The 12,604-nt window shown below is 45.7% G+C and overlaps 1 protein-coding gene across 1 annotated transcript; it reads right to left on the minus strand.

Annotated features, from left to right (window-relative positions):
* Window positions 1-4,635: 4,635 nt before the first annotated feature.
* Window positions 4,636-10,671, minus strand: LOC119656969. The gene is made up of 4 exons (XM_038063696.1): window positions 10,308-10,671; window positions 10,168-10,229; window positions 4,740-5,838; window positions 4,636-4,685 (listed from the first exon to the last, which is right to left on the minus strand). The coding sequence occupies exons 1-4, from the start codon at window positions 10,522-10,524 to the stop codon at window positions 4,636-4,638; spliced, it is 1,428 nt and encodes a 475-aa protein (XP_037919624.1). The 5' UTR covers window positions 10,525-10,671.
* Between the last annotated feature and the right edge of the window lie 1,933 nt (window positions 10,672-12,604).

Consider the following 12,604-nt stretch of genomic DNA (forward strand, 5'->3'; position numbering starts at 1 on the left):
GTGGTGGCACTGGCTGCCTTTTGGCATGCATCCTCTAGGTGTTCCCTAAAACTCAATTTGGTGTCAATTATTACCCCCAGGTATTTGATAGCCGGCTTTGATACGACCGTATGTCCACCGACCTCCACTTTTACAGTGTTATTTTTCCTGCGTTTCGTTATTAAGACCGCTTCCGTTTTCGCGTCCGCCAAGGTCAGCCCGGCCTTTTCTAGCCAGGACTTTACCGCTCTCACTGTTTCTGTTGCGTAAACCTCCACATCTTCTGGGTGTTTTGCTGCAACAACCACAGCTAGGTCATCAGCAAAGCCGACAATCGTAGTCCCCTCTGGGACGGGAAGAGCAAGCACCCCATTATACATGATATTCCACAACAGGGGACCAAGTACCGATCCCTGTGGTACCCCGGCTGTGACAATGTACTCTTTGGGGCCCTCATCCGTCCCGTACCAGAGAGTCCTCCCTGAGTGGTAGTTTTCCACCAAATTCGCTAAGTATCCGGGGACACCTATGTCAGCCAACGTCCCTTTAATTCTATTCCAGTTGGCCGAGTTGAATGCGTTTTTGACATCCAACGCCACCACAGCACAGCAGCCGCCAGAAATCAGTGCACCTTTTGCCAAGTTTACCACCATGCCAATTGCGTCCACCGTAGAATGGGCGCGTCGGAAACCAAACTGGCGTTCCGACAAACCATTGCTGGCTTCGACGATGGGCAGGAGTCTGTTGTAGATGACTCTCTCCATCATCTTCCCCATTGTATCCAACAGGCAGATAGGACGGTACGACGCTGGGTTTCCAGGTGGCTTGCCAGGCTTCGGAAGCAACACCAACTTTTGCTTTTTCCACTGGGCAGGGAATATTCCTTCTTTTAGGCACGCCTCGAAGGTCTTGACGAAAAGGTCGGGCCTAGTCTTCACTGCCAGTTTCAAAGCTCGGTTGGGGATGCCATCCAATCCTGGGGCCTTGGTGTCACCGAACCTACCACATATTTCCCGCAGCTCCTCCACAGTTACAGGCGGTATTATGCCGTCATTTAGCTGGACAAAAATTTGCCTTCTCCTATTTTCGTGGTGAAGGAACAGAGTGGTAACAATCTGTTTCAGGAGGCGCGGGCAGGTCACCTGGGGTGATTTCCGTAGCCTTTTCATCACCACTCTGTAAGCCTCGCCCCAAGGGTTTATGTCGGCATGGTCGCACAGCTGTTTGAAGCAGTTCTTTTTGCTCCTCCGAATGGCTTCTTTTAGGCGGCCACGCAATTGCTTGTGTGCATCCTTTCGACCGTCGCCACCGGGTTTCCCCTGAGCCTCTGGCAAAGCCTCCTTGCCCGAAAACATGCGGCTCGCAAACTTGCGATTTCGTTGTTCCACCAGTAGTTGGGTTGCCTACTGGGGAGCAATCGCCTTCTGGGCATAGTAGCATCGCATGCTTCCGTCACCCATCGAGTGATCTGGGTGGCTTTCTCTCCAGCCGTACCATTCAGGGATATGTCGGATTTGAGCACCGCGGAAAACGTGTCCCCCTCGAACGCTTTCACTGTCCAGCCAAGCATACCACCCGGCATTTTGCGAAAACTCTTTTTCGAGCTCGATCCGCCCTTGATCTCTATGCAGATTGCCTGGTGGTCGCTGTGAGTATAGTCCTCACTGACATGCCAAGCGATTCTACTGGCTAAAGTGGCACTCACGTATGTCAGGTCCACTATAGACCCCAGGCCCCCTACCCCGGGAAGTGTACGAAGACCCAACATTCGCCAGTACCACGTCCAGCTCCGCGAATGCTTCGAGGAGAACACGTCCCCTGACATTAGTTATCCGGCTGCCCCATTCAAGAGCCCACGCATTGAAATCGCCTCCTATTATGATCGGCCAACGGTTTCTTGCATCCAAAACAAGAGCAGCAAGCATCCGCTCATACTCGACGAGTGTAGCGCTGGGTGGAGCATAGCAGCTGTAGATGTGGATGCCCTTCACCTTCGCTCTGATGAAGCCCTCCTCCGGGTGCTCCATTATTTCCTGGAAGGCTTGTTCTCCACAAGTCCACAGCGCTGCTTGGCCCGTTTGGTCTTTGACCCAAACGCTACCACCGCGGTTTCGGTATGGTTCGCTTAGTATGGCCACATCGATGTTTTTCTCGCGGATGGTTTGCGCGAGTAGATCCTGCGCCGCCTCGCAGTGGTTGAGGTTGATTTGTATCAACCTCATCTGCGATTTGTGCTAAGGGCTCTCCTGTATTCTGGGCACCTGCTGCTGCCCGCAATGTGCCGATGGTCCACACCCTCCTTTCCTTTGCACAGCAGACAATTTGGGTCAGCTCCGCAGTCCTTGCTGATGTGGCCTTCCACTCCGCATCTCCTGCATTGCTTTGACCTGTCATTTGGGTTAGTGCATGACTTCGCAATGTGACCAAAGCCAAGGCATCTAAAGCACCGTTTTAACGCGGAGGTGGAGGTATCTAGGATAATACTTAATACCAGATGCCAATTTGTAAAATTTGTAAGTAGGGAATACACTAAAATTTCTAACTATTATAGGCTTTAAGGATGCGGTGTGACTTTGCCTTAAAAGAATAATAATAATCCCTGGGAAGCGAGTAGAACTGATTTTTCTGGTATCTGCTATAATACTGAAGAAGCATAATAAAAAACAAGTCGAGAAAACGAAAGGTAAACTCTTCAGGGATAAAACGTTTTGTGTTTTGCTTATATAATCGTGTCTTTTCAGATATTTGTGCTGGGTAGTTTCGGGACAGGTCCTTGAAGTAACTGACTCTTTGCGGACTTCCGTACCCCTTCCATTTTGTAACCAATTACAAAACAAATACAGGTTTCGGAAAGTATTAATTGACACCTTTAATGATTGATTGATTGATTGATACATGACTATATTTGATGAAAAAAAAATCACACGCCTCCCCTAGCCTTAAGTTCCCGATAAAACGATGTAACTCATAGCATGCAAGCGGTCTCACAGGTCACATGACAGATACCGACAGCGTACATAACGTGAGTGCGGTATACATAAGAAATGCCTTAAGGATGCGTTTTTCCTTCCGAACAGTCCCAAATGATGCGTCGTCTCAAGAGTGGTGGCGATTGACATTTTGGCAGATGAGATGACGAACATATATAACACCAAATCCATCTCTCCTTTATCGAAACCGTAAAAAACCGAAAGGGAGAGATCAATAATTAGATAACAATGCCCGAAGTTCGAGAACGAAAGGAGGAACTTAGAGAAGACTTTCGGTGAAATGCTATCACCGGAAAATTTTGGCCGCAGAATAGTAGCTTTCCAGTAGGAGTGAGATGTGGTCAACCTCATGATCGCAACGACCCAAAGTAAACTGCAAACGGCGGAAGAGTTAAGGAAGGCGCGGTTGCAAATGCCGCGGGTAGACGCAACGAAAGCTAGCTAAATTAAGTTAATTCCGCCCCGTGATGTAATACCTGATGGTGGTTCCAAAGAGTAGGCGGGGAGTCGGGCGTGATTTTAGTTGGCGGACTGTTCACGCGTGTCTGAGAGGCCTACCGCAACGTGGATGGCCGCCTTAGGTTTAGGTTGGATACTTTACTAAGACTCTGAACTTGTATCTTTCCACCTCTTCTTCTTCTTAAGCTCCTTTATCATTTTACTAGAAGGGTCGGCTAATTTTAATAGAAAGGGGAATAGAAGAAAAAGACCTAGTGAGAGCGAGCTTATTCCACCCCATGATGTAATACTTTCCAAGGGGATGGAGCAGAGTGAGGATGTGGATTTTAATGGGTACAAATGTCAAACATTTTTTGATTCATTGATCATTTGATTGGTGCGCCAACGATTATTATTATTATTGTTTTGATTCCCATTTTCTTGGAAAAATGAAAGACAGGAACTGATTTGAATGAGATGTCACCCATTATATACGCCCTGCTATGAAATCATGTCAAACAGGTATATACAGTTGCCATTAATCCTTTTGTAGCGAATTGTGGGTCAGTCACTTCTACGCACTTTCGCTGGCGGTTCCTGGTAAAGTGCTTCAACTCCCGCACAATTTTCCAAGGATCTTTAACTCTTTCACCACCGTTCTGCGCAATTTAGTTTTTTGGCCATCCTGGAATAAAAAGCTCCATTGGATGGCATAACTGGTAATTAAATTGTCGTCCTTTATCAGTGTATGGCCTGTTTCTGCCAGTCCGTTCGTTGACGAAGTTTCTACTAATACTTCGGGCAACATTAAGTTCGGTGCCACCATCGGTGAAAACAACGCTACTCAAGTAGGAAAAGTGTGATGGTTCGCCAGACTGAGAACCTGTATTTTGTTGGTGTTTATCTTTCGTTTGACTGTGCTTGACTCCTTCTCCGAATTAATGGCGATTTGGTAAAGTCCATTAATCCGTAGGAGAGCAAACATATGTCATATGTTGCTTAGCTTCTCCGGGATTACCTCCTGAGTCAAGTTTTGTAACTGAACATTATTCTATACTTTTAGTTTAAGGATGTTTATTTTTTAGAATCGTGCCTGCTGGATCTAAACAGCATAACCAGTGAAGGACCTGAAGGCAGTCACTTGTTACCAGTGTTTATCAATCTATATCCACCTAGCTGGGAGTTACCCTATTCAAAACTAACTTTGTAAACCAAAAAACTGGGTTACTTACAGGTTCAGCTCTGCAGGATCAGTTGGCAACTCCCCATTTGCACTATCTGTGAAAGAATCATTTTTATCTTCTTTAAAATTTGATACTGTGTACAGCTTACCAATTGTTCTTTGTAGATTTGCAACCACCCGACTTATTCCACTGATTGTGGTAGATAAAGCTGAGTTGAGGTTTCGATCCGTATGGCCTGGTCCTGCAACATTATACGTCCTGTTGTCAATTGGCATTGGTGGATCTTGATCTGTTGGCCATGGTGAATTGCCCAATCCTGCAATGGTATACGTCCTATTTCCTAATGAAGTCCCCGGGCTTTGGTTGCATGGTAAATAGCTTTGCCCCGATACAGTATACGTTCGATTTGCCATTGGGCCTCCTGGAATTGCGTAAGTGCCCTTTTCCATGGCATTCGGTCTTTCCTTCAGTTTCGCAGGAACAGCATATGTTCTACTGGCTGCTAGAGATTCTATTTCCGCCTGCCGTTGGATACATTGATTTTGTAGCTCAGTAAGTGACATTGGCAGTGAGAGGCAGCCTACAAATTTATACTGTCCAGGCATACATTGGCCTGCTTCGACGAAACCAGGGGAACCGTAAGGGTTGCCTCCCATCTGAGGGATAGTTAGAAACTGCGTATGTTCTATGTTTTTGCTACCAGAGGGGTATCCTTGGTGGATGGGCACAAAGGGCGAAAGTTTCGAATCTGGGGTAGGTGTTGGAATATTCGGTAAGGGAGAGGGGTTGGATCCTTGGTTTGGAACAGTGAAAGTGTTATATTGGCGGCTTCTTTGACTAAGACTGTCAGCTATAGCACTTGGCGAGCTGTAAGCAGGGTTGCTACCAGTGTACGTTGATGACCCTCCAAGCAGTGCTGCTATAAAGTCTGGAAGAACTTGCCCTACACCTGCTTGTCCACTTGCTTGGGAAAATCCATCAGCAAACCCTTGGGAGTACTCGGCCGATCTACCTTGTCCACCTGATGGAACACCTTCTTGACTGCGAGCGTAAGTTGCGGAGGAGTTTGCTTCATCTTCTGGAGCCGGGGTAGCTATTGGGTAATTTGCTTGATAAATGCATCTTGCTTGCACCTGACCTGGTGATTGTGTCTTAGTCGATCCTCTTATTTTTAGTGCACCCTGAGTTCGAGATGGGGATTTTGTTGTATTTTGTCCAGCTGTAAGACGTTGTGGTAAAGGGGGGAGCTGAAAAAAATTAGGAAATAGGGGAAAATGAGACTAAAATCAAAAATTTAAGTATCAAATAAAAACTGGACACCATGTCTTTTGTTGGTCCAGTTACGCCTCGTAAATAGCGCCATCCGTAGCAGTCCCGCAAGGATGGACTACTTAGTTTGAAATTCTGTCATAGTGACATTTATTGATGAGCTATCCTAAATAAGAACAGGCGAAGGCGACAGTCTGTGTGCTATCTATGCTCTGAGCAAAATCAGACCCACGTTGCGCGCCATTCGTAATGACATGAAGAGATTCGGTTTATGGTCAAAAGATCATCCTCAGTTTTGTAACGTGAAGGATCGAAGTGTTTAAAGAAAACCCCCGTTCCTACCTCTTCCCGATCCTAGTTAGCTTAGAGGCAAGCAAGCGCGCGTCGATGGAGGACTTTGATGGAGCCTCGGTATTTGTGGGCGGACCGTCACAGTTCGCCAATTTTCTTCTTTTTGGATTTTGGGATAGCTCTTCCCCTTTGTTTGTCGCCGATCACATAGGACGGTCTTTTATAAATTACGTTATTGTTAGCAAAAGTCAGAAATGTACGATGGACAGACAGATTAAAAGGGGTCAGGGTATTACTGTTAGAGTTCAGTTCAATTCTCCTGAACTATTTCTACAGAATTAGGGTCATTTGCCGAAAGTTCTTGGCTTGGTAAGGGCGCAGATTCTAAAGCAATTCCTTCCGATTAATATAGGGTAGAAAAGTCACGCATAGTATATATTTTAGTATCTCCCTACGAAAAGCCAATAAATGCTTCGAGTAAGATCAACTTTTCAAATGTGGCTTAACAAGAGAAACATGAAGACCGATTTTTACTATGTACGTTCTGCTTGGTCCTTAGAATGTCGGCTTTCTTCCGCGATGATTCCAGCATGTAGAACTGACTATTTTGTGAATATAATTGTCGCGCTTGGGTCGACGACTGACAAAAAAATTGCGTTTTGCCTGACAGTCCAGATCATTCTAGGCAATAAAGCAGTGGCTTCCAGCCGAGAACCCACCCATTTGCAACCTCGAAATAAGGGATCTGCATTGTCTCGATAACATGGTAGAGGTGACGGAAACAAAAAAACGAACTACCCAAATGTGAATAATCTCAAGGTAGCAGTTACATTTAAGAGCTCCAGAGGATAAAACTTGGTCATTGTCTCCAAGAAGACAGTGAATCAACTTCCTCATTGTGGAGAAATAAGGATCGGATGGATCATTTGTAGGATAAAGCAAAGGGCAATTCCAAACCACTGCTCTAAGTGCTGGGGCTGCAAGTATATAGCAGGGGTTTGCAAAGAGCAGGACTGAAGCATTTTGTGTTACAAATGTGGCAGACCAGGGCACAAAATGAAGACTTTCGAGTGTAAAAAATACTGTATCCTGACTGACGTCTGCTGAATGAAAATGTGACTCATGTTCCCGGTTCCAGTCGTTACCAGGTGACTGTTTTCAGCACTTGGTTTACACCTAACGAGTCTATCTCCACTTTTCGGAATAGGTTTAGCGTCTTCAAGGACGAAGTTTAAAACACGGAGGGGAGAGTTCCAGTTGTAGGAAATTTTAGTCCCAGAGCATTCGAATGGACACTCCTCGAACAGATTCTCCGTCACGGGTAGTTACCTGTGTACTGGTGGACTGGATTACTGAGGAATGCCACGCTGTAAAGGAATTAGAACAGGTGGCCCTGTCCAAGAAGGACAAAAAAGCACCAGGACCGGATGGTATTCTCACCAAAGTGCGGAAACTTATATTCAATTATAAGTCGAAGTTGCTGGTCAGCGCATTCTACGCATGCTCTTGTACATAATCGGGAAATCACGGTAGCCCGTTTGCATTAATTACAACGGTGTGGTCGATGATACTGCAACACCTTTTCTTTCTCCAAAAAAGGGAAACGTCAGCGGCATCGGTTTCAAGTGTATCCGGACGCCATAGTTGCAGAGCGAGGACATGTAAAACAGAGAAGCGGGTTACACTCTAGGTATTCTGAAGGCAAGAAAAGATGATGATTGCTTAGCTTAGGCGGTTCCGGCTTAATGTCCTAAACACAACAGGAGAGTAATCTATCTAAGATAGGAGTCCACCACTTTGTGCGTAAATGTACTTCACCTGATTACCCAAAAAAAATCCAGACAGAAGACAGTAGCCGTCGAGAGTAGTATAGTCGGTGCCGGCCGTAGCATCGGTGTAGTAGAACCAGCAACAGGGACTCCCGGCAATAAGGCAGCAGACGGACTAGCGGATTCCAGCGTGGGAATCATTGTAGGCTAACTGGACAGGGCGAGTACCAACCATAGTACCCCACCATGAACTCACTGACATGCCCCCTCCTAAAGAACAAGGCCGATAAGAATGCTACGCACTGGAAATCAGCGAAGGTACGGAGGTTCGCCAAAGTCGTGATCAATGGCAAAAATCAGAAAGCCACACATATTCTTAAACCTTACGCTTTTCAACACAATCCACCTCGGAATAAGGTCAAACTAGAAAACAAGCAGGAGCAATGTGGGCAAGGCTCGGACGCCCAACAACCTCTGCAAACAGCGAAGCATCAACGACCGCCAACGAGGTACTAATGCGAAACTCTTCAGCTACGTGGTAGGTAGACACTCAGTGGTAGCGGTTGTAAATGGTAATTTCGCTCTCAAGTGGTCCATGAATTCAACATCATAGCAAACGAGGAATAGTCTTTCAGGGACTTTCTCGGCTATTGCACCTGAGAGGGCATAAAGCTCAGCAAAGTCCCATATGAAGAGATACCCAAGAGTCTGGTAGCCTGCATCTCGTTGCCTCAAGCATGGATAAGGACACGCTCGTCCAATCCTTGGGTCTTCAAAACCCCTGGACCCCTTGGTAGACTGAATTGTGATCAAAGACTAGGAACCTCAGGTAGCCAGCCGACAAGATTGCTAGATAGGCGTTTTCGAGAGCTCACTTGCCCTGGATAATGATTAGAGAGCCTCCCGACACCACTCAGTTCAGGGCTATGTCCGCTCGACTCCGTTTCCCATGGGGATAAGGACTACCTACCAAAGCTCGAAAAAAGCACACATTGCAATAAGTTGGAATATAATAATTTAAATTTTGATTGATTAAATAAAATTCTTTGTGTTTGACTTCCTACCTACGATAGGAAGTAGTAGAGGGGTCAGAATTACTACTTCATCGTAAACCTAAATTATCAGATTTCTGGGATGTTTTGGCTTAAATCTATAACAAGAAAAAAAGAGGAGGGGGGTGGCGCCAATGTGGTTTGGACAAAACAGCTGCGGGGAATTAGAGAGGCTTTCCATACTGCAACATCGATTCTGCATAGGCCTGATTAACCTGGACCCGCCCTTTCACGAACAAGCGGAAGCAGGCCTTTTCTGTCAGCACACCTGACCCCGCTAAAGCCAAAGCAAGACTTCCCCCTCCCGGAAGTAATCAACTTTCGCGCAAATGTTAATCCTCGTGTTGTACCAAGGTTGAAAGGATAGGGTTGTTCGGCGCCTCTGTGGCTATGGGAAAACCGAAGCGGCAAAGAGGGGCTTGGTCGGTAGCGGCTATGTCTGCATTAGCATTCAAGGCTACCAAGCTATCCATAAGGTTACAATAATCGGTGGGGCGAACTGATGAGAAGCGGATAAATTTTTTCGTCGAAAGTACAAACGAAGGGATTGCGTAGTACTGCACTTCCTTGAACGATGTGCGGGGATACTACGGGCTTGAGAACGTTGCAGGACCTGGTGGCATCCTCAACAGCAAGGTTGTTGTTCTAGAGCAGCATATATTGAACATATGGCTTTTTCAGCTCATAGGCGCTCTGGGACAAGAATTCACATCCAAACGCTCTATTTCGTAATCTGCAGAAGATTGGACTAAAAACTGGGTGTTACCCGATTAGGAACTGGTTCAACATCTTAGAAAAATAACGATCATGTTCCAGACATTTTATTGGCAACAACAGAATGTGGGGCGGGGTCGAACATAGTTGGTAATGAGGATCTTGACAAGCTGGCTCGTCAAGGGTGTGGCTCTACAATGGGTGGACTAGAACCAGCATTTGGCATCAAGTTATCCACTGTCAAGCTTATCCTGAACGGAGAAGCTGCAAGGCTTCATGCAACGAAAATCTTGATTGTTAGTTGGGGCTGGGATTTGTGCAGGAACGTAGAGAGATAATTCGGGTCCTGAGTGAGATCTTAGCAGGAGCTATCAAAATTCGTTAATTATAACACTAAGGCGTGAATGACGCCTTGGGTAAGGCATATGTGTTATAACCTCTTTTAAGCTTGTTGTAATTAATTTGGAATTCAAAGTACTACCTTTTCTTGAGTTTGCGCCTCTTGACCTCCAATTGCAGCAGTCTTTCGTGTTTCTTGGCCAGCTAGATAAGATGGTTGATGGATAGGACAAGCTTTAGTGGGTCGTTGTCCTGATACTGGGCAGGTGCAACTCATTTTACCTTCTGGAAAAATTTGATTGTAGTATTCAATTGCTTGAAGGTCTCTCTTGATGTGACTCTTCTCTGGTGCCAGTGTCAACGAGGTAGATGAAGAAGGTTGCTTGTCAATAAGGCGGGATTTCTGGTTTATTTCGTCTAGAAAATTATCAAGTATGTCCGTTACTAGGAGAGCTATCCTTATTGCACACCATTTTAATGACTGATGGGTGCCATCCATCAAATAGTTTTTTTAGAATGAATCAAGAATATTTTTTAAGAATTTTTTGAAATTAATTGGAAATTTGGAAAATTCTTATTTACTTTTATAAAAAAATGCCAAATGACTTATAGATTGATGACATACTTGATTATCATGAAAATTTTATTAGATATTCTTGACCTTCTGTAGATTATCAATAGGAAATAGAAATATGGACGGATGTTCATGACACCAGTGGATCTGGAGTTACAGTTATTCTAGCGGGGATCATCCGTCGTGCATCTTGTAAACTGCAGAGATGTGCCTGTTTTCTCCTCCCGCCTGCTCCAGTTTAATCATGGTTGCTGTATCTTATGCTGCAGAATATATTGTAACGTTTGCTTTGGATCCCTTTAATGGTTCCAATACTGTAGATTTATCTGGGCTACTCTTAGCATGATCTGCTTGTGTAGGGGGTTCGTTAGACACCGTCGGACAGGTGGCTCATCTTCTCAACGTCCGTACTCGCGGAGTGGAATACTTTCACCTTTGCGTTCCTTACTCTAAACAGCACTTTATAATCCACCTGGAAAAGTGCCTCTAGATACTCTCCAATTATGTGGAGCAGAAAAAGGTGCCTGTTCAATTGGGATTCCTTTTCCCAGGTGGCCATTGGATTCCTGAGGTTTTGAAGGCACAGGAATAGGACGAAATTTTCTTTATACATGCGGATCTTTGGCAACCAGATGCGTTCGACCGATCTAATGGGAATCGCGTCATATGGGACCACTTTGAGCTTTATGCCCTCCCAGAAATTGCCTGGAGAATTAGTCCCCGCATTCTATGACATGGAATCCAGGGACCCTTTGGGAGGAATCAAAGCAGGGATGGTACCTCACTGTTCCCTTTTGTCGCCCAAGAGATGTTCGATAATCATCTCCGAGAGCTTGGGCTCGACACTGGTCAGTACCTCCGCCGCCAGTTTGCTGCTACCGGAATGATCATCTCTCCGTGCCACCCGTAAACGACCCCTGGCCACCTCGCTGAATTTTTCGCATCTTATTCCTCAATGGCCGGTTTTTGCTGTTTACCCGCAGCTGGTGTTGGAGTCCGACTTCATTTAGGGATGGATTGCGTTTGAAGGGAGTGTACTTCGCCTACCGCTGTTGTCATATTCTTCAATGACGAATTGCATTTATCGAGACCCTTTCATCCCGATCGCCGGCAGTGACGGCTCCCTTATTCTTCGCTGCCTTACTGAGAATATATATCGGTTTTCAAGCTGGAAATTACTAGTCCATCTACCACCTCGCTCCCGGAGGTCCCAGTTGTTGTTTTCGACTCAGCGGTGCTACGGCTGGTACCGACGCTGGCGGTGTCCTCGACGGCTAATGACTACATGCAAGCAGCTCGCCAATGCGTCTGGCATCACATCTACTCCTCATTTATCGTCCGTTTTATTTATTTTGTTTTTTGAGTCCGTGACTTTATTCCACGAGTAATCCGGGAAAAACACCCACCCTGGCTAGTCCAGCCACCAAAGTACTTACTTGAAACTGAAGACAAACGACCAAGTTTCCTATTTTCCCACTCGGCGTATGCTGTTCTATCTTGGCCTGAGGTCTTGTGTACGATGGACGATCCTAAAGTTGTTACTCTAGTTCCTTCCCCTGCGAGATCTTCAGGAGCAAACAGATCCTCGATAGTTGGATGAGTCTATTCCCAACCCGTCCATACACACACTGTTGGCCCATCCGAACATGGTTTTTAGCGGCCACCGCGAGTAGGTCGTATGAGGGCTTGTGAATTATGCAAACTTAACCTGAAGCATAATCAGGTCAGGCAGAAGCATACATTCAATGTAGTACTTTCTGGGTGCTTGCCCATTTTCCCCTGCTATGTTCCTGGAAATTGTCAAACCCCTTGTAGCTATCCCACATGTGTCCCCGATGTGGATCTTTCAGAGTAGTTTTTGGTCTAGTTTAATTTCCAGATACTTCACATCTGTTCCCGGTTTATCTTCAATGTCATCTAATGACTTCCAAGTGATTAAGCAACCATTTTTTAGTGAAGTGCGCTATGGAGGTCTGGTTGGATTGATGCGCAAATTTTTACCCGC

This window comes from Hermetia illucens, chromosome 5 (assembly GCF_905115235.1).
Source record: "Hermetia illucens chromosome 5, iHerIll2.2.curated.20191125, whole genome shotgun sequence".
In the NCBI taxonomy this organism is placed as follows: Eukaryota; Metazoa; Arthropoda; class Insecta; order Diptera; family Stratiomyidae; genus Hermetia; species Hermetia illucens.

What these genes read in the sequence shown, in the direction of transcription:
- LOC119656969 (XM_038063696.1), bottom strand. Translation starts at nt 10,524, where the DNA reads ATGGATGGCACCCATCAGTCATTAAAATGGTGTGCAATAAGGATAGCT. An exon ending in CAATCAAATTTTTCCAGAAG is followed by an intron (nt 10,230 to 10,307) that starts GTAAAATGAGTT and finishes CATCTTATCTAG; the next exon opens with CTGGCCAAGAAACACGAAAG. An exon ending in AGGCGCAAACTCAAGAAAAG is followed by an intron (nt 5,839 to 10,167) that starts GTAGTACTTTGA and finishes AATTTTTTTCAG; the next exon opens with CTCCCCCCTTTACCACAACG.